The 21,624-nt window shown below is 35.5% G+C and overlaps 2 protein-coding genes and 1 long non-coding RNA gene across 5 annotated transcripts in view; 1 reads left to right on the top strand and 2 right to left on the bottom strand.

The window, feature by feature from the left end:
- LOC124186472 (serine-rich adhesin for platelets-like) overlaps positions 1 to 7,285 on the bottom strand; it is a 40,602-nt gene extending 33,317 nt beyond the window's left edge. The window contains exons 1-2 of the mRNA XM_046578223.1: positions 6,377 to 7,285; positions 975 to 1,611 (exon numbers count right to left, since the gene is read on the bottom strand). Of these exons, the coding sequence (XP_046434179.1) occupies positions 975 to 1,370 (396 nt within the window). The 5' untranslated portion in view covers positions 1,371 to 1,611; positions 6,377 to 7,285. The remainder of the gene's footprint in view (positions 1 to 974; positions 1,612 to 6,376) is intronic.
- A 627-nt stretch (positions 7,286 to 7,912) lies between these two features.
- Positions 7,913 to 10,646, top strand: LOC124186478. Its single transcript, XR_006871678.1, has 2 exons — positions 7,913 to 8,243; positions 9,979 to 10,646. It is a non-coding gene; the product is annotated as an uncharacterized LOC124186478 (long non-coding RNA).
- A 5,584-nt stretch (positions 10,647 to 16,230) lies between these two features.
- LOC124186473 (insulin-like receptor) overlaps positions 16,231 to 21,624 on the bottom strand; it is a 47,291-nt gene continuing 41,897 nt past the window's right edge. For all 3 annotated transcript variants that reach the window (XM_046578224.1, XM_046578225.1, XM_046578226.1), the window contains exon 12: positions 16,231 to 21,580. In XM_046578224.1, coding sequence (XP_046434180.1) covers positions 20,878 to 21,580 — 703 coding nt within the window. In that variant the 3' untranslated portion in view covers positions 16,231 to 20,877. The remainder of the gene's footprint in view (positions 21,581 to 21,624) is intronic.

Here is a 21,624-nt window from a genome sequence, read left to right as displayed (position 1 = left end):
CGATCTGGAATTCCATGGGCCACATACCGCGAGAGATAACCACGCCGGATATAGACGAAGGTATTATAGCTAGGTATGTAGGCAGTACCTACCTACCTACCTACCTACATACCGTGCATCGTGAAAGCTATATTATACCCATACACCCGTATAAAATTGCCGGCATTAAAACCGATCATCGAATTCAAGGCGTTGTTGTTCGGTTAGAGTGTTCGCCTAGTTTCGTTTCAATCTCGTTTCATCTTTTTCTTCCGCAGGCTCTTTACCATTGACTATTTCTTACAGCAACATCTCACTAGACCCGTTCTCTCCATCACCCGTGTGATCTACCTATATCTATAAACCCATTAGCCGAGTTTTGAACGTTACGTGTCTTTTTATTTCCGATGCCGCGAATATTCTGAGACCAGGTATAATTCGAAGGAAGAATAAATATTTGCGTGACAAATATCTAGTGAAATTTTCTTTGCCGTGCACGAAATGAAATCATTGATTTTTCTGAATGCCTACGAATTTTTTTGGAATTTTCAGAAATTTTTTATAATTCCGTAGTCCATAATTTTCCAACGCTCTATTTATGAAACTATTCGTTCCTGCCTCTGAAATTTCTTCGGTCTTATCTAATGTACAACCATTTACGAAAGCCTATACAGAACCTCAGGACTCGATCTCCGTTTTTGAAAATTTTTCAAATTCTCTAAAACAGGTATTTCAAAATCGTCAAGAATTCGAAAAAAATCATACACATGTAGTAGCATCATTGAATTCATTTTACAGAAAATTCAAAAAAATTCCACCGGATATTTGTTGCACAAATTTTTGTCCAACCAATTTATCAATTTATCTCGTCAACTCAGTCACGATTAATATTTGTCAATTTTCTTTTTTCTCCTAATTCTCACCGCGACTCGCTTTTGGCTAAGAATATCTATCCAACAACGCAGCAAACGAATACTTTCAACTCGGATCCTCACCTCGTCTCCTTCGCCAAGTGTTCCCCAGGAGCATACCGCCCTGCTTGCGGGACTCTCGGAAGCGCAGCTTTGAACGAAGAGCTTCCTGACCTTCTCCGAGGTCTTGTTACCGCCCTCGAATTTCAGCCCGAACCCCAGCCGTTCCCCCGGGAGTCTGAAAACGTCGACCTCTTCTTCGGGGTGTGCCTCGGGTCCGATGGCCTCGTTCCTCTCCTCGCGATCATCGTCGACTTGAGCGCCGTTCTCGTTATCGGACCGTTTTTTAACCCCGTCGATATTATCCGTCCCGTTTCCGATCGACAAGACAGTCACGAAATTCTCCAATTCCGCGGCATCCGCGTTGCCCACGCTAACAACGGTGACGAATTCCTCGTGTCCGTTCTTCAGAATCTCCATCTTTCTCCAATATTTTGCCTTTTTCTTTAATATCTTCCGTTTTTATTTATGTATTTATTTTTTCCTTCAACGAGAAACTCTCCTTTTTTTTATCACTCGACATCAGCGATCTCTCAATTTGGTCCATTCATTATTTCATCTGCTCCTCTTCCTCCGCACAGCAACGTGTATATATGGGTGCATGTATATATACATACGCCTCGGTTAATCCAGAGTTATGCCGTCGAGTAATAGCCAAATCCTGAAATTATATAAGTTTTAAATTTATTTAACAGATTGTCAATATACAGTATATAAATATTTCGTCGTTTATAAGCTTAATGTGAAGAAATCGGCTCTCTCTCTCTTTCTCTGTATCAGGATATGCAAATAACGTCGTTAAATTACAAAATTCATAATCGCACCGAAGCAAGACCATCAACCGGTAAGAAACTCCACGTCTTTGATCGTTTCAACCGAATATCATATCCACGCGCAGCTTTGTCACGTTTGTTCAACGATCAAAGGCCTCTCGGATTTTCTCATAACATACATACCAATTTAATTTCCTCCTCCGTCGAGCGTAATTATTCTTCTCTTCATTTCCGATATAACAACAACAACAACAACAATAACAATAATAATAGTAATAATAATAACGCGAATAGACGTAAAGATTTCTAAACACCCCGATCATCGGGAGAAAGTATAATATCGTAATTGTAATACATGTACCTATAGATATATTATAGACACATGTATGATATGCGGGTACAGAGCTCGAAAATTCTTTTCTACCTTGCTCTCTCTCTCTCTCTCTCTCTCTTTCTCTTTTTCTCTTTCTCCCACCGGAATCCGATTGATATATCAGCAACCGCACAACAGGGTCACAAGAGACCCTCGACCTACGACCCCGACTAGGCGACTCGGCGAAGAATGTAGGAAATAGAAAGTAGAATATCGCGTTAGCAAATCGGCGAGATCTGCAAGTCGCGGAGAATTTGCGGTGCGCGACGTTTGAAAGTTCGGTATGATATCTAAATTACACTAAATCACGTTAGGTTTTTACATTTTGTCCGACTGGGGTTTCATTCGGTTGTCACTTAACACTTTGAGTCACACTTTGTTGCCACGAGTCAACTTTGACATCAAGATAGTATTCTGTGGGTTTCGAGCTCGCTGATTACTAATCTGAAAGCAGACTTCAAACATTCGCGATGGTGGATCGAATACGATATGGACGAAAATTTCAAATTCAATCGAATACGGTAAAAAAAAAAAAAGAACTCTACGCACGAATTTTCGAAAACACATCCTCGTCACAGAGTTTTTTCTCCGGATTCGATCGAATCTGAAATTTTCGTCGGGCATATTTGATCCGCCATTTTGAGTTCATTAAATCAGCGACCTTTGAAAAAAACCGCAAAGAAATACGTTTTCAAAATATTCTAAACATGCAAAAAAAAAAAAAATATATATATAAAATAGGTGATTCGCCACTGGGACCCAAAGTGTTAAATACGCAACAAGTTTAATTCACCTATTGCCTAAATCCTGCACTCATATTTCCGCGTCATTGAGCCTCGATCTCCGGCTCCGCGACGACTTGGAATGACGGTATTCGGCCAGGGTTTGGTCCATGCGCGAGTGTCGGCAGGATGACGACGACGAGGATGATGACGGTAGGTGGTTAACTCTCTTTTGAAGAGATCGGTGCCCGTACAAGTGCGAGTAACGGTCCCCGACGCCGGCGGTGGTTTCTGCCGTCCCCGCCGCGTGCATTCCTAACATCACTCGAACGTTAAAAGAGCCTTATACACCGGCTATCTTCCTCGAGTTACTCTCGTCTCATCTCCCGACGTGTGCACGCACGCAACAACACACTTGTCAGATATTTTTCAGACGCATCGTGCGCCTCGTACGTACACACGCGACACACGTATGCCTTGAAAAAGGACGAGACGTGAGAGAATTCGCAACGCGTTGCGAAAAATTTATAACGTAGAGTCAAGATAGCGGAGAAGAGGAAAAGAGAAAAATAACGAACGAAGGTAATTTTCAAAATTTCAAAACTCGCGATTCACTCATCTCGAATATAATGTTTGTATAAATGCAGTCAAATTTAAACGTTCGTATCGAATACAAGATGAAGATTCGAGTTTATAGTATAGTCTTGACCTTTTTGATACAAAATTTGATTATCTATTAAATGAAATCGAATACAGCATTCCGACTTGTACAGTTATAGAGATATTTCGGTGAATAGAGTGTTTGAAAAATTGCAACCGGTACTTTTAGAATTTTCACTTCCGAATTCCGGTTTGGCGAGGCTTCGTTGAAGGGTAAAAAATTAAATTTTCGAAGGGTGCGTGAGTGGGAAAAAAAAAAAAAAAATAACCGGCCTAGTCGAAAATCGTAACTGTTATACCTACGCAAAAGAAATACACACCTACATGTTACATATGGAACGATCGGCAAGAACCCGCGTATTTCGACATACGACTCAGAACCTGTTTTACAGACAGAGAAGACGGTGATACCTGCACATACACGTGTATAATATACTAAAATCGTGGACTCGTATTAAACGCGATTCGAGTCGATTCGAGTCGAACCTCGATCTCGAAGTTGGTATAGTTGGATGGCACAGGTAGGTGGTAGATGCCAATGTGAGCCCAAATCTGGCTGGGTAATTGAACGGGGAGAATAATGGAGGAGCATTTTATATACGGCTCGGAGGCTTTAACCGGCCTGAAAATTAGTACGCGGTAAAATTGAAGAATGAAAAAATTAACGCGTGCCCGAGTTAGCGAGGAGACGAAGAAACGAACTAAAGAAAATGACGATAAAAAAAGAAAAACAACAAGAAAAAAAAAACAAAACCACGACGTATATTCTCCGATTTCTTTCAAATTGTACACAGTTATCGGAAGTGGTAAACGATGTTACACGCGCAGCATTCAATTCGAGACTGCACATTGAGGCTTGTGGCTAACTATGAAAAGCGGCATCCGGTATATGGGAGGTTTTAGTTCCCTTTTTTTTATTCTTCTTTCTTCTCGTGGTTTTTTTTTTTCTTTTTTTTTCCACGACGAAACGAGTAACCGACCGTTGTCCAACCCGACAATAGAGGAAATGTTACGCAAATAACAGAAAGAGAGAGAGAACGAACGGTGTACATATGACGGCTAGACGTCACACCTGACGGGTCTCGACAGCGTTGCACATATGATGTAGGTAAGTACATTACATAGGTATACACACACACACACACACACACTCATAGAAAACTGAATAATAATTATCCATGCAGGTATTGTAATGGTATATTTTTATACATACATACGCATTCTCCGCAAACTACTTGTCGTTACGTTTTCTCACGCAATCGATGATGTCTTGTATAATGGCGTAACGAAACAAACGGTTAAAATTAATTATTGAAAAAGGTGGGGAAAAACAATGATTCCTGATGTTTATTATTACGTTCTTTAACTACGCCTGTAACAAAGCGAGAATAAAAAGAATCGAAAAATCATGGATTGTCGGAATTTCGCGGATCTGTGAATCCCTCGGTACATAATTCTGGAGATTCGGCCGGTAGCGTGGCCTGTATAATTTGTCAAGTATCTGAAGCGGCTCACGCGTGTTGAGTAAAACTGGTTTTGCATCGTGGAATTTTGTAAAAATTTCACACGACAGTGACATAAGTACAGTGATTCGAAAGAGAAAAATAACCAAATACTCTGCAGTGTTGTTATGACAGCGTAATAATAAACAATTACCTTATACGAATATAATGCGCAATTCCCCGAACCGTATCGAATGCAATTAATTTTACGATATAACAACGGAGAAAGTTTCTATTCCCTCTGTACCTATGAATATACACATAATTACCGATATTAACGAGTTTAAAAATCAATCTCGAAACAGACTGCCTTTCGTAAATGCTATAAAAATCATCGATCCGTGATCGCAAATTTCTCGGAAACGTTTGTTCAGCGCTGTAATTTCTGGAAACATATAGTCCCGAAATGTACGTACGTATATAGTAGGGTGGTTCATTTTTTAACGTTTTCTTTTTAAGTTGCCACTCGAAAAATTTTCGAAAAATACGGAGAAAAATTGTCGTATAACCTGGAGGAGATGGGATAATATTTAAAGTCGCTACCAATTATGGTAATATTTTTCATTAATATTAAACTACATACAAGTCCGCAAGGTGTGCAGATAAAAATAAATCAAAAATATATCAATAATTGTTAGAGACCTCTAAATATTTTCCTACTTCCTCCAGGTTTTAAGACAATGTTTGTTTTTTTCAGTACTTGGAAAGAAAAAAAAAGAAGTTAACAAATGTCAACCCACCCTAATATGTAGGTATGTATTACGATTTACAGGTGGGCATACTTATGATGTGTGCAGAAGCGCATGATGCGAATAAACGACGAGACCTTGTTACATCTCCCAGCTCGATGAATCTAGGCCGGCCGTCTCTTTCCACGCATCTTTTATCCACAGAGTATGTACACACAAGCATTCGAAATATGTAGGTCTACACGAGTTTACCGTATAGACCTTGTCTTGCCCATACGAGATCCGACTACGGTCTCGGTTTTAAGCGGTAACTTCATCGTTAAACGCTCGACGCGGAATTGGTCGATGATAAGAAGTATAATTGGAACGTATACTTAATCTCAAGGATGAACGATCAGTGGTCAACGTTCCAGAGAGATTTAAATTTACCGCCACCAAATCGGCGGTGAATAAAACAATTGATATGCTCCCACGATGCAACGCGAGTATAGATTTTCCGTTTCTGGCATTTCTATCGCCGATAATCGCTGAGTTACCTAAATTTTTAAGAGGTTAGAAACTGTACTCTCATCATTCGGTCAAACCTATACATACAGCTAATACCGCAAGTTTGTCTATACATGTAAATAACATAAACGCACGCGTGTAAGATGTGATGAAAATTTAAATACCTTCCGCCTTGAGCATAAAATTTTTTTACCGCTTACCTTGTAGCTTATATATATTCCGTATAATTATCCAACACTTCGAAAGCCGCCTGTCCATCACGTTTTCAGTCAACGTTTACGGTGAATGTACTCGATTCCTCCCGATGTAAATCGCGGGTCCTGTCATCCCTCGGATGAAATATGGAACTGCATCATATGTTATATATGATGAATTTTCACGGTGGACAGAAGAAGATACAACTCGAAGACACTCCCGGGAACGAATAATCTCTGCTCTGTATCTCGTTCTTCTTGCTACATTGCCGACGATGAGAGGAGGCGGTTTACCGCAGTGATATAGCAGCACGGTATAATACAAGACTCTCTGTATCTAGCAGCTGACCGCGGAATTCACCCGAAGTGTCCTATATATGTATATATATATATATATAACACACGCGTGTACAGCGCAGGTAAACAGAATTATTGCTCGAACTTGGTAAATAACGATTGAAATTGTCACTAATTCACGGACATATGATTATACGAACAAGTGTACGAGGGAATAAATTCCCCGAAACAAAAAACGGTCGATCGTTTGGCGATGGAGACGGGAAATCAGAACGACAGAAATTTTCCCGCCGCTCGAAACAAAAGAACTTTGAACATGTAACGAATCCGTCGAAGTGCTAGCAAATTCACACGAGTCCTCGAAATACAGTCGTACGATGGTGCGTAACTTGTATTTGAAAGTTGGGAGTTTCGACCGCGCGCGCCTGACAGTTTTTATTTTTACAGAGTTGCAGCTGGGCTTAGATTTATTGCGGTAAAATACTGGATATATTTTTACTTGAAAAATAGCGTCAACGGGAATAGTAATATGAAGAACAACACGCACGGTACATTTTTATCATGCGGCGACAAGCCAGAATATTCGTGGTATCCTCATCGCGTGCATTCTGGACGACGCGCCACGGATAACTGGTAACCTGCTGCTGCCTTTCTATCGGCTTCTCACTCCCGACGCGTCGCTGTGTCTCCGGTTGTGGCCCCCAGGCGTAAAACCAGCCCCGAGTTTCTTCGCGATCTACCTGCAGCTGTAATTCACACGCGTTCCTTTTTGTCTTTATTATCATTATTATTTACCCGTCGCTCCTTATGTCGGGAGAAACGAAAATTCTTCGCTGAATCTCGAATTTGCTTAACCGAAATAAAAACACGACCGCGCTCTGGAAGCAAGTCGTATTTCGTAATAAACATCAATTTTGGCATCATGTTTTCGTCCGAATCGATCCGACGCGATTATTTAGCAGCCTGAGAGCCTGCGCGAGGCTTTATGTGTCTCGATAGGCGAACGAAGAGCCGAAAACGATGAAAAAATAATCAGCTGACAGCTCTCTCCGGCGCCATATTGGTACTCACTCAGCCTCGCCCAGATTTTGGGCTTCCTCGTTGATCTAGCGGAGAGAAAAGTCTTCGAACAAGGGTCGCCTTTCAGTAATTGCATGAAAAGTAACGCGTACTGCAAGGTACGGTATTAACGGTAAAACGTACCGCGGATAGCCTAGTTGGCCGGCAACTTCGCGGGAGGAAATCTGGGTTGGCAGAGCAGAGACAAGCAACGCGCGCCTTTGACTTCACTTGTGGTTTTTCAACAATAGGCTTATCGAGGCCTTTTCCCAGTACTACGTATATCATTACCGCAGCCCGGCTTCCCCCGTGATACATACTTTACGTAAGAGGTCGAGGAAAATTATACTTGCATTTGTCGGATTCTTCGTACGAGGTGGGAATCAGTTTCAAGACCCCAAGACGCGCGACCCATTCATTCAAGTCCGGTGGTAATTTCCGCAGATTGTACTCGCCGCACTGGGTCAAGAATCATCCTGGCTGTCCTAGAAATAATTACTCGTTACGACGTGGCGAGGTAAATACAGATTCATTGGACTAAAAAGTCTTACATTATATCTGGAAAATTACATACCGCTGTTATTAGATTACTCATAAGCGCTTCCTTCCGTCATTCGCGAGCAGAGCGAATCTTTAATCGTCCAACTGGTAGATCAACGAGTCAATTATCCAGAGTCTTCGAGTCGGTACAGAGAGATACCTTTAATCATGGAAAAATGAAAGACACACACACACACACACACACACACACACACACACACACACACACACACATCAAGAGTTTGGTACGCACATAATCCATGGGCAAGAATGACTTTCGTGAAAGCGAATTTTTTACCCCGCAATCTCACCGAGAAGAGAAAGACATGCTGGAAGGCATCTTTGCTGCAGAATAAGCAGTGGCAGCATCGAGAAAACCAAGCCAAAGTTATAAGGTGGAATTATTTTATCATTCCACGAGTATCTGGCTGAGGATATAAAGAGGCCATGTGCTCTCGGGGCGCAAACTCAGTTTGAATCGAAATTACGCGAACTCTTGATACGATTGATGTTGTATTCCGTGTGTGTCGGCCGTCTTTCGTGAATTATAAAGATGAAAGAACAGTACTCGGATGATTTTTTTTCCATCATCCTTTTCTTTCTCCCTCTCTCTCTCCTTATCACGTGTCGAAGACAAAGTCAAATATTATTCCAACTAAAAATTGCATTTCTCACAAGCGGAAGTAATTAACAACACGTACAGTGAAACTCTGTATTATGACAGAGCGGATTAAAAATTGAAAAAATCATTCTATACGTCGTGTTCGGCCGTAACCGGGATGAGATGAGTGTGAAACAGGTGGTAACGGTAAAAGCATTCGGTAAACGTTCGTGTGCCGTGAGTATAGGTCCTACATATAGGTATAAGGTACACGCAAGTACGTTACACGTATAGACTCAGGTTCAAGGCGTCTCTTTCTCTCTTTCCCTTTCTTCTCTCTCTTTCTCTCTTGCTGAATTACGTGTAATATACATACAGTACCGCGTTATACATAAAACGTGTTCTTCAAACATAGTATAAAAAGAATGAATATACAAATTAAAATAATTAACAAAATAACGCGACTGCGGTTGAATTAAAAATCAATATAACAACAGCGCATCATCTCACTATTATTGTTATAAATATAGATTGAGGATGGTTAAGTTTCCCTTCCGTTTAAATCTGCAACCTGTTATATGCAACACACACACACACACACACCATATATCACGTATATACATATAAAACCGCAAGAAAGGGAAAGGCATTTGCGCGTAGTTCGCTGATACATGGTAGGTACAGAATTTCACTAGATTAAAACACGTCACCTTGTCCCAGTGCACTTTTAAGCGTTCACGAAGTCCGTATAGTGCGATGACGTCGAGGGCCGATTCGATACCCTACACCGGATACCCTCCAGAACTCGAACAACAATTCCAATAATTACCCGGATGGAATTTTCTACCCGCCTCCCCCCCCCGGATATTGCCTTTACTTTACATACATATAAAGTAATACATGGTTTACGATATTCTGTAGGTGCGTATAAAATTCGAGGTCACGGAGATAGCTTTCTTTTCAATTCTCATTTTTGCAGGCTGCACGAGTAGCGGTTGTTATTGTTATTATTATTGTTATTGTTATTTGTCTTTGTGTTTTTTTTTTTTTTTTTTTATGTCATAAAGAACCGGTAATATTTACTATTATAATCCGTCCCAATTGTTTCCAGTTTTCGAAACTCTCGAGAAAAAAACGATTTTACGATTTAGACAGAAATTGTGTCGGCAACATCGAATTTCATACAAGAAAAGCTTGAAATCTGGAACAACGTTGAGATAAATTTCCATAAAAGATTATAAATTGAAGAATTGTAAGTGATTGTGAAGAAGTACAAAAAAAAAAAAAAACTCGTGCGCACAAGTATAAATATCCTGTAATAAGAATAGCAAATTAGAATACGTAATTTACACACATTATAATTGGATTAAATATATTTTCAATATCTTTCATTTTGTAGCTTATTAAAAATTATTTTATTGTAAGTTACGTTAAAGGATTGCAGCAATTATACTATATTTGTGATTTCATTCTTTCACGAAAGACACATGAAACACCGATAAACACCTTATTTTTTTCCCAACCATTTCCTACGTCGATTTTCTTTACAAGTTGTGTACAACAACAATTTCAGCGAATCACATATTGTAATCATTATCCGCTGTGCGTAAGTACTATAAATATATATATGTATATATGAATTGATGAATATTCCAGAATTGACGGAGAAATTTTCGATGATCGGTTATCAGAATTATCATTATTGTTATTATTATTATTATTACAACAAGATCATTATGATTATTATTATTATTATTATATATAGATAAAGAAATAGAGTTACGGCAAAACGTGCTTCGCATATAATAACTGACCGAATCTAAACTATTATGTATATCATATGCTTAAAGTATGTATGTATGTAGAGAAAATAATATGCTGCTCGGATTTATCAACATATCGTCAAGATCCGGCCAGTACCGGAATTATTTTCGTTTTTCCTAAACTTTTCTTACGAGCCCTTTTTTTTTTTTTTTTTTTTTTTTTTTTTTTTATCACTACAATTTTTTCCCTCCGCAATCGCGTACCTGTGATGTATAATCAATCAGGGAAAGAAAGAAAAGCTCTATTGAAATACATTGTAAGGTGCGAATTCGCATTGAAATATTAAATTCACATTTCACCGGTTCATTTCCTGCGTCACACGGCAAAACATTTTGGCACTTGCCGAATCGTCAATTATTTATCTATAACCGTCTCTCCCTCGCCTTTTTCATCGAAGTGAAATCGCCTTCTTCGCAAAAATCCTCTCGATAATGATCGATAAGTTAACGACGACTATCACCTACGTATATAACAACATAATAGCACATGGAGATTTATTGTTCGAATGAATCATTCAATCTCCCATATTAGGTACGTAATAATAACTACCATGAAGTATTATAAACCGGTAGTTTCTTGTCAAATTTTTTAAAATTATTTTTAAAAAACATTTCATCCCCAGGATTATCGTCAAGATCAATGAATAAGTTTCAGGTTTTTTTTTTTTTTTTGGAACGGTAAATTCCGCCCGACTTTTCTTCCGTAATTTTTTTTTTTTTTTTTGTATTTTAATATTTCATTGTTATTTTCAATTTATTATTTATAACGACGCAGAGATCTCGAGAAGAGAATAAGTTAAACACCCCACGATTCGCAATTCGATCGTACATGCTTCTATAATGCGTATACACGCGTTTAACATATCTTGCTGTAAAAATTTATCGCCGTGTTAATAATTAAGGGGCCCATTCAAGTATTAGCTAACGATAAAACAGGGATAGAGCATTCAGAGAAACTTTATCAAATTTTTTTATTATTAATTATACTATTAGGCATTCCAGGCAAGCGTTGGCTAACATGTGAAATTCTAAAAGCTTGAGAATAATAATAAAAAAAAAAAAAAAATTTCTTTAAAAGGCGATGTTAATAATGCACGCATTTAAAAAATACACAATGAACGCAAAAAAAAATGCGTTAGCTAATATACTCGAATGACCCGTTAAATAAAGGAGGAGAGAGAGCAGCGACGGTACTTAGATTAATTTCCTGTTTCTCGCATATTTATACCTACCTAATATAATAATAATTACACTTACAATTAATAGCCACGTAGTTGCTTATAACGTGTTGTGCACAACGGTATATTATATTAGGATTATACCTACTCGGCGATACTTGATCGTCGGTGGTTAAATCTTGGAAACATTCTCATCTAATCGTTACAGCATTGTTAACAATCCGCAAATATTGCAATCACGGGAATACTGTTTTCTCTTCGCCTTATCAAAATTCTCAATTACCTACTCGACCATTTTTCCCCTACAACGTGTGAATCTAAAGCTGAAACTTAGTAACAATTCTCTTGGCTAATATTACACTTTTTTATTATTATGAAGCATTCTCGTTTATCGAGATAATTAAAATATATAAGAAACATTGAGAGTGAAAGAAAAAAAAAACTTATATTCGTTTATTTGTGCTTCTGAAATGATTGGTAATCGTTTCCAAACACAATTATTCAACTAAAAAATTACTAGTACATTTCACAACGTAAATTTATCATTAAAATGCTACAAATAGGATAAAACAACGAAAGCAAATTATCGGTTAAAGTTAAATGCATATGAATCAACCAATTACTCTATTGTTTGTACGGATGTGCGAACAATGTACCATTTCCCGTAGAATTTGACTAACGAAAATTTATATTTCATTTTCATTCGTCGCTTTTCTAACTTTGCTAACCCGATTGAAGAAGACTTAGAAACTTGACGATATTTCGCTCCGCGTTTCTTTTTTTCCTTCTCTTTCGTAAACTCCATCGTTTAAGCTTCGCTAGAGAAATATAATGTATATATTATACATATACGTACGTTTAATGATAAGATACGGATATTATTGTATATTTGTAGAAATAAATTTTTACAAAATAAACCTCCAAGCTATTAGCAAATTTGCCGCTTTTTCTTTCTTCTCCTTTTGCTTTCGCACTATATTCTGTAACAATTATTCTCTTACGCCTAAATATAAGTATATGTATATATTTATATATACATATATAGATGTATCATTATTTATTTCTTTTTTTGTCTCCTGTTTTTTTTTTTTTTTTTTCTTTTTTTTAATCATATTTTTTTAACCCAAAAATATAAGAATACCTACTTATAACAATTACACACTATATTGCTCCGCCTCAATCCCCCCCCCCATTGTTTAGTTGCAGGTATATATATATATATATATAAAAAAAAAAAAAAAAAAAAAAAAAAAACGTCGCAAAAGAAACAGAGAAATATTGGGAGAAAGAAAACGATCATCTTAAGAGATCCATAATTGCTATCAAGAAAGTCTCGCATTGCCTATGATTATTACACCTTTCCTTTAAAAAAAACTTCCGTTTTTTTTTTATTTTTCATTTTTTTAATTGTTTTTCCTTCCTTTTTCTACAGTTCTTTGATCTCAATTGCACTACGAACTCGGATTTAACGCCGATCAATCGCGAAATAGATTTAAACATACTTTTGTTTCAGCAGTGTTTCCGCATCATATAACAAACCATCAGTCTTTTGGACTCGTTGCCAAATTAAGATCTCTCGACGATCCTCGTAAGACTACAATAATCGTATTAGTATTTTTCTTTTCACTTTTTTTCGTCATGTATTTTTTTAGTCACATACACGATATACGTAGATACGCGAAGATATTTTTATAATTATTATAATATAACCCGTTGCGATCAATCAATCCCTGTCCCAAGCATGTTAAACCTAATACTATGTCCTTACTTTATTTCACCGCAACTATTGCAACTAATTCTATAGAAGAAAAAAAAAAAAAAGGAAGAAGAAGAAGAAGAAGAAGAAATTAAACGGAAACGACTTTGCTGCAGGAATAAAAATTCCTGCGCAATTCCGTGTGTTATCAGATTAATTTCATTATATCGTTAACCGTACGAGACGTTCTTTACGACGTTTGTCGCTAATTGTTTATCACAACCTATAATAAAGTCGAGAATACAATTCGTGAATTAGCTAATCCCACCAGACGGTCAATAATGTTATAAAAATTCGAACGTGACGAACGAAAAAACAAAAATATACATATATATATATACATGTATGCAATAAGCGTACATTGTTCCGCAAAGATTAAACGCAATCGCGATTTTTCTTTTTCAAATTCTTTTTTACACCAGGTTAAGAAAAAGAGGATGAAAAATATTACCGCGTTCGTATGTAAACATATTATAATAAATAGCATTAGAATGTAAAATACGACCTCTTCAATGCCCCCATATTCTTTATTGTTGTACCGTTGAGAATCAGTCATCTTAAGCAGAAGTAGTAGTTGTAGTAGTTGTTGTTGTTGTGGTAGTCGCTGCGTATCTTGGTGTGAAGTACCAAAAGAGAGATCTTCGAGTTGTTGAATCGCACGTCGGTATCTTCAGTGATGATTACGAGGTGAAGAAGATGAATGAATTCGAACGTTTATCGAGACAAACGAGAGCAACGACAAAATAGCGGACGAGCAATAATTACGTGAATGAAAAATTTGACCAGCAAAAAGAAAAGATTACTCATTTTGGTTCATAGGAAACATTACCCGGTATTCCATTACTTGTTCCGTATAATAACTAATTGTAAGACCTGAGAGAAAAAAAAGGCGAGTGTAACAGCAGTAATAGAAGTAGAAGTAGTTGTAGTAGCAGCAACAGCGGCAACAGCATCGGCAGCAAATATATATATATATATATATTATAAATAATATATATTGTAAATAAATAACTTGAATATTACGCGTATATTAAGTGAAAACGATCAATGATTATAAGTGAATGAAAAGGAATTATTTATCTTTATATCCGACGTATAACGCTTATCGAAAAAAAACGTCCTTTAAGCACTTGAATTAAAACAGAAATGAAGTAATGAGTCGATTTATTAATTATATATTAACGATTGTTTAAAATAAAAAAAAAAAAAAACACACGGAATCAACGTGAAAATAAAAACCCTCAAAAATACTGTGTTTACATTGTAAGTTATCGTCGCGTAAGTTGGTTGGATAAAATATAAGATTTATAGCACGTACATATCGTTGTATTATTATGTATATTCATCGGTCACTTGCATTATATATCTTATTTTAACGTCAAACAAGAGAGGAATAATTAGGTACATACGCACCGAGTGATATGTCGGTACATCAAATATTATATGTATACGCATATGTACAGTTAAAAGTGTTAAATTGAAAAGAAAATTAATTCCCGACACTTGAATTCCCAAGAATCGTATCATCTTTTTTTTTTTTCTTCTTATTCTTTTCAATCAAGAGAGCTAGACAATTACTTTTAATACACCAATTTGCTCAAATTGTAGTTAGCTATTTTTATTATTATTATTTTTGTTGTTGTTGGCTGTTTGTATTATTATTATTATTATTATTGTTGTTGTTATTATTATTATTATTTATAATCAAATACGACTATGGATTGTTCACCCATAAAAGGTTTCATATTTACACCAAATGTATTATAATTTTAGCCTTCGAAGATTCTATTAATTATTATCATCATCATTATTATAATTATTCTTATCGTTATTATTAGTATCGTTATTGTTTTTTATTATTCCCGTCGTAATCCGAGAGCGAAGAAGTGTCGATCGAGAGATTGTTGACTTCCTGTGGATTGCTGAAATATATCTTCGAAATGTTGGGCGAAAAACAAAATATACACCCCCACGCATAATCTCTACGTCGATTACCGCGTGGGTATGGATGTACGTACGCATACGCGTACGCCCAGAGTTACTTCAGGGATGAATTGTTGCTTCAAGGATGAATATTATTATCTTCCGGGATGAACGATTTCGCATAATTATTATAATAAGCGTGCCTGTGTTTGTTTGTTTCTTTGACTTTATGTGTGTAACTCCGTGTAGATAAAATTATATTATTGTACATAAATCACGATAATAATGATAATAATAATAATAACAATAATAATAAAAATAACAATAAAAACAAGAAAAACAAACAATCAGAATTGTATTCGAGTAATACCTATAGATATTCGTATATTGTATATTTTCAGTCTGCCAGCGTGTGATTTCGTGTCTTGACTACGTTTTTTTTTTTTTTTTTTTTCCTGTCTTGTTTGTCTTGCTTTTACTTATTTATTTATTTTATTTTATTTTATTTTTTTTTTCCTCATGATTTCCTTTCTCCCAAACGCACAAAGCGATCAGGGTATGTCACAACGAAACTAATCCAGGTATACTTCGTACCCGTACAACGTTATTAAAAACGCAACGAGTATGAGAATATCACCTGAATTTCGTTTCGACTTGCGTTGATTTTGTTTTTTTTTTTTTTATTTTGCAGCTCTTTCATTTTTTCATGTATTTGTCGGTTCTGTACGACACGGCGAAAAATGTGTTTCAACAATCGCGGAAGTTGAAGCGCGCGTCACGTCTCCGAGTAAACGAAAAAGATCGTGACCGTCAGTTTCATATACTTCCCTCGCGCACCGCAAGAGGTATCAACGATCTAATTACCTACTTGCGTAGAGAGACGTTTGCATAGATTTTTTTTTTTTTTTTTTTCCTTTTACTCGAACCTCCTCAATTTGCCATCATCTCTTTCGCGCGTCAAGTTGCCTTTACTAATAATCGAATCATCGTAGTTCTTTAATATTATACAATATAATGTATATATGTGTGTGTATGTATGTGTGTATGTATGTATATAAGACAAAGCTTTACACAACTTCCACTAATTTAGTGTATTTTAATTGTATGTATAATATTAATATTATATAATTATAATATAATGTAATTTATATGCATATACACTTTTGTACACATATATATGCATATAAATATAAATATATGTACATATATATATATATATTTATATGCATATATATATAAATATGTATATGTACATATATAAAATATGTAAAGCGTTACAAATAAAATAGGTACTTTCTATTAGGTCACTGGTACTTTGACGTTATCGTTATCGTCATTACTATTACACTATACATGTAGGTATGTAACTACGTTTGTTGTATTCATCATATGTATATATGTGTATAGACTAAAGCCTAGAAAACTAGAAACTATTAATTAAAGCTAAGACTAATAATAATTATTATTATACTTCTTATGATTTATTGTTATAATTGTTGTTGTTGTTATTATTATTATCATTATCATTATTATTACTATTATTATTGTTGTTGTTGTTATCATTATCATTATTATTATCATTATCATCATTATTATTATTATTATTCCGTAAGCGGGTATGTTGCGAAGTGAACAAAGGAAACGAAAAAAGGAAAGACGTGGAAAAAAAAAATTTAAAACAAAAATGGAACAAATATTAGAGGAAGAAGGAGGGGGGGAGAAGTAATGAAAAATGGACTGCGAGCGTGAGAATATAACATGGAACTTCTACCATCAATTGTTCTGTATTATCTTTTATATAACTTACTGGGAGATTATGGGATCGTTCGAGGGTTGGGGGGAGGGGATAGCTAATCAGTCTTGTATTTGAGGCTCGTTATATATAAATATATATATATATATATATATATGTATACTTATTTATGTATGTATGTATGTAGATATATATATATATATATATATGTATATATGTATAAATATACGTGTGTGTTTATGTATGTCTAGTTTCGGCTGTATTGCGTTTATCTCTTTGCGTAAGCGTATATGTGTATGTCTCTCTGTATGACTGAAAAGAAGAATATTATACACTCGCATATACATATACGCGTACGTGCATTCACTGTATACAATATATAATATGTATGTATGCATGTTTATATATATATATATATATATATACACACACACACACATGTTTTTTCGTCGTAGGGATTTCGTCGTTCAACTTTTCTATAATTCTACACTTCTTCATAATAATTATTATGACTACACTACTATTATTATTATTATCATTAGTCTTATTGTTATTTTTGTTATTTCGATCATTATTATTATTCCTTTTTTGCTTTCTTTCCTCCTTTTTTTTTTTTTTTTTTTTTTTGTTGCGTAATTCCCTCTCTGCTTTCAGTATTCTTCATTACTCCGTAAGTGTAAGCGTGTTAGCGAAATATCGGAAAAATGTTTTAGTTTTCTTTTTTTTCGTTTATATATTCCGTGTTTCCATTCGAGTTAGAATGTAGAAATAGTAGTCTCGCAGTTTTAGCCAGATAACTCTTTCCTAACGGTGACCGTTTTCCGATTGGTCGATTTTTCGTTCCCTAACGTTTTTTTTTTTTTTTTCACTTTTTTTTTGCCATTTCTTCTTGTACTTCCAAGATTCTTTTTCAATAGAAATTATTGTGTTACAAATATCTTGTCCTCGCAAACATCTTTTAATATCTCATTCCTGACGTCAATCTTGGCTCTCATTGGGCTATGACAGTCTCCGGTTCTCTCGTCGGTAACGACATTGAATGCAGGAAGGTTCAGAAAAATTTAGTAATTCAACTATCATTCAACTCGAACAAAACAGTTTGAGAGCTACTTCGTGTTAAGTCTAATAATCTGTTAATGACAGTCGATACAGGTTTTTTTTTTTTTTTTTGTTTTTGCGAATCTTACTGAACGTTCAGTGACAACGACCACGTGTTACAAGTCTGTCAATTTTAGTGAACAATATGCGTTCTCTTGTAACCGAGGGCGAGAAAGATGATACAACCCTCACATTTGTTCAGTACAATGCGAGTATGGTGTATAAACCTATTTATGTTATGTATAGTAATAGTAATATTATAAATTAATACAAGTTATATGTAATAAATAAAATCTTTGATATCTTAATAATTCTATTGTCTATTTGTTTATGTTATTTATTTATCTATTTTTTCTATTCATTCTTTTCATTTTGAAAAGTAACTCTCAAACCGTACAGTGGAAATTGATTGAATTTCAATTCAATCATGTTAAAGCAAATATTATTCCACGTGGGTAAAGTTATTCGAGACCTAACGCAGTAGATGAGGAGAAAGAAATAAAATAAATAAATGAAAATACTGAGAACAATTGATAGCTAAGGACAGGTGGATTTTTGTTAATAACTGACGAATAATTGGGTTTGTAAAAGCCGTGAATTGAAATTTTTCATCGTGATATATAAAAACTCTTCAGTCTTACTAGTAGACTATTAATCGTTGCCGAAAAATGATTTATAATTTCAACGTCTACTATTGTCAGTGCGAGTTTAAAATCGATGGAATGAAAATAAATAACTAAAACATATTCTGAACAATCCTGATTTGATACTTGTCATCATACTAATAACCATTAGAGTCTATAAACTATTGTACCTAACGGTGTAACAACATATCGAAGAGTGACAATCAAGTTTTCGGCTTGTTTTTTCTTACAATTTCATTTTCAACTTAGGTTTGTATTATTTCAAAATTCGTGACAGGGAATCAGTTAGTAATTTTTGGTAAAAATTATTTCACGTCATCGATAAAACGTTAAAGTCTCTGTACTTATAATATAACAAAGGGTTTGACTTTTAGAGCGAAATTTAACATCCACTTGACCGTCACACTCGATTATTTTTCATCTCTATATGTATATGCGACTAATGATGCTGCCATTAATATTTTGGTCAACGAAACAACGATCTTCCTCTATTTCTTTTTTTTCTTCATCTTTTTTTCTTGCATTCTTTAGTTGCTAAGGAAAATCAAAGGATCGGGCGAAGAATAACGAAGGGGAAAATTTGTAACAGAAAAAAACTGTACCCCACAAACTAATCTTATCATCAACGGAATCTTTGCAAGTTTTCTCTATACCTCTTTTTCTATCCGCATGCCTCTCCTTCGGTCTTTCATAATTTCGGTCTCTTTCTCTCTCTGTCTCTCCCTTTCACTCTTTTGCTCTATTCCAAGACAGTTTTTTTTTTATTTATTTTTTTTTTTTTTTTTTTATTATATAAAGTTGAAAATGCTTTGTCGCTCGTTGCTAGACGTTGAATGGAACAGCGAACAATCGAAGGATCGGCCGTGATATTACTCTTTTTCTTAGTTTCTCAATCTCTCTTAGAAACAAAAATGTAAAATTATTTTCCCAACTAACGAAAAAAAAAAAGGGCACCAGGGCAATCATAACTTACTTTTTACCGCTCGAGTTGCCCCAAAACTTAATTTACGTCTCTGGTAGTATTCGAACGATCTAGTTACGCATTCTTAGGAATTAAATTTAATATTAGGATATCCATACGCGAGAAAGAGTTTACAATAACTTTAAATTCATTACACTAAAAAATATTATTCATGTTGTTATCATTATCAATATTATTATTATTATTATTATCGTTAATATAATTATCATTATTATTACTGTTAATATTAGTAACATTTCTTTTTGCCCTAACGTTCTTTTTTCCTAATCGCTTACTGTATTACTGAATAATAATTTAGATTATATTTGGATACAGCTTATTATTAATTGAGAAAATTTACAATTAAACAAAACAAGAGCAAAATACCAAAGGAAAATTATTATTATTGTTACAAATTTTTTTGTCTTCATCTTTTTCTAGTTTTTCTTTTTCTTTCTTGCATATCTCGCAGAAGATCGTTCGAAACTACAGCGACGTCGTAGCAAGCTCAATTTCAAGAGCTCGCACATGTCAGTTTCTTTGTATTACGTTTTCATTATTAATTATTTTAAGAAAAAAAATTGTTAATTCATTTATTTTAATATTTTGTATTTAATTATCCTGAGATGTCCTGGTTCTACGCGCGTGTAACCGTGGCTGCGAGGTAACAAAACACGCGCGATAATCAGTTCGAGAAAACGGAATTTCATTGTAAAAATAACGAAAAGATATTCTTTTTCTTGCCATTCGCTATCAGTTGTTTTAAAAAAAAAAAAATTGTTTTTTTTTCTTTTTTCGTTTTTCTTTTCGTAATATGTTTTGCCCGAAAAAAGTATGAAACAAAATCAGCCAAGGAACGCCGTACCGCGATCTGTTAACACTGTGTAGTCTTACCGCTAATATAACCGTTATTTAAGCCTTCTTGTTTATTATTACTCTTATAATCAACTTTGGACTTATTTCCTCCATTGTCATTAATATTTTTATCATCAATTCCGTCTATAGACGGAAATTCAACGCGATGAACATTAGTGTTCTTTATCGTATCGCCAGAAGTGACAAAAACCTCAGGGGATTTGTTCTCGTAGTCAGGATCTTCGCTCTTTATTTTAGAGAATCTGGGACTCTCCGAAAAATTTCTCTTAACAACGTTATTGGGATTAATGGAGTTTTTACCTAAAACGGAATTATCGCCGGTCGAATTGACGCGCGAATTGTTTCTCTTGTCGACGAAGGGAGAATTTTTTACGGACTTTAAACTGTCCTCGGCGAACGGTAAATCCAACGTGTCTCGGCTCGATCTCAACGATTCCATCGAGGCCCCCTCAAAATCATCGAAGTCAGCCTTCAACGGCACCTTAGACGAGTTAAATTCGTGAAAATTGGGCGACACCTTTGAATTATCGTTACGCGTCGTCGCACCGTATATAGGATTTGAACTAATCTTTATAGAATTAGGACCAGACGGTTCAAAGCTAGCAAAATCTCCAAAGTCCTCCCTCAACGGTGACTCTTCACTTCCCTCCTGGTCCGCCTCTTCGTCCTGCAGGTTGCGCAGGGTTTCCATTTCCAAATCCCTAAAAAAAATAATTCGCCATCACTTTATCGTTGCTGTTTCTTC

The sequence above is a fragment of the Neodiprion fabricii genome, chromosome 7, assembly GCF_021155785.1.
Source record: "Neodiprion fabricii isolate iyNeoFabr1 chromosome 7, iyNeoFabr1.1, whole genome shotgun sequence".
NCBI lineage: Eukaryota > Metazoa > Arthropoda > Insecta > Hymenoptera > Diprionidae > Neodiprion > Neodiprion fabricii.
This window is presented reverse-complemented; position numbering and strand designations above follow the sequence as displayed.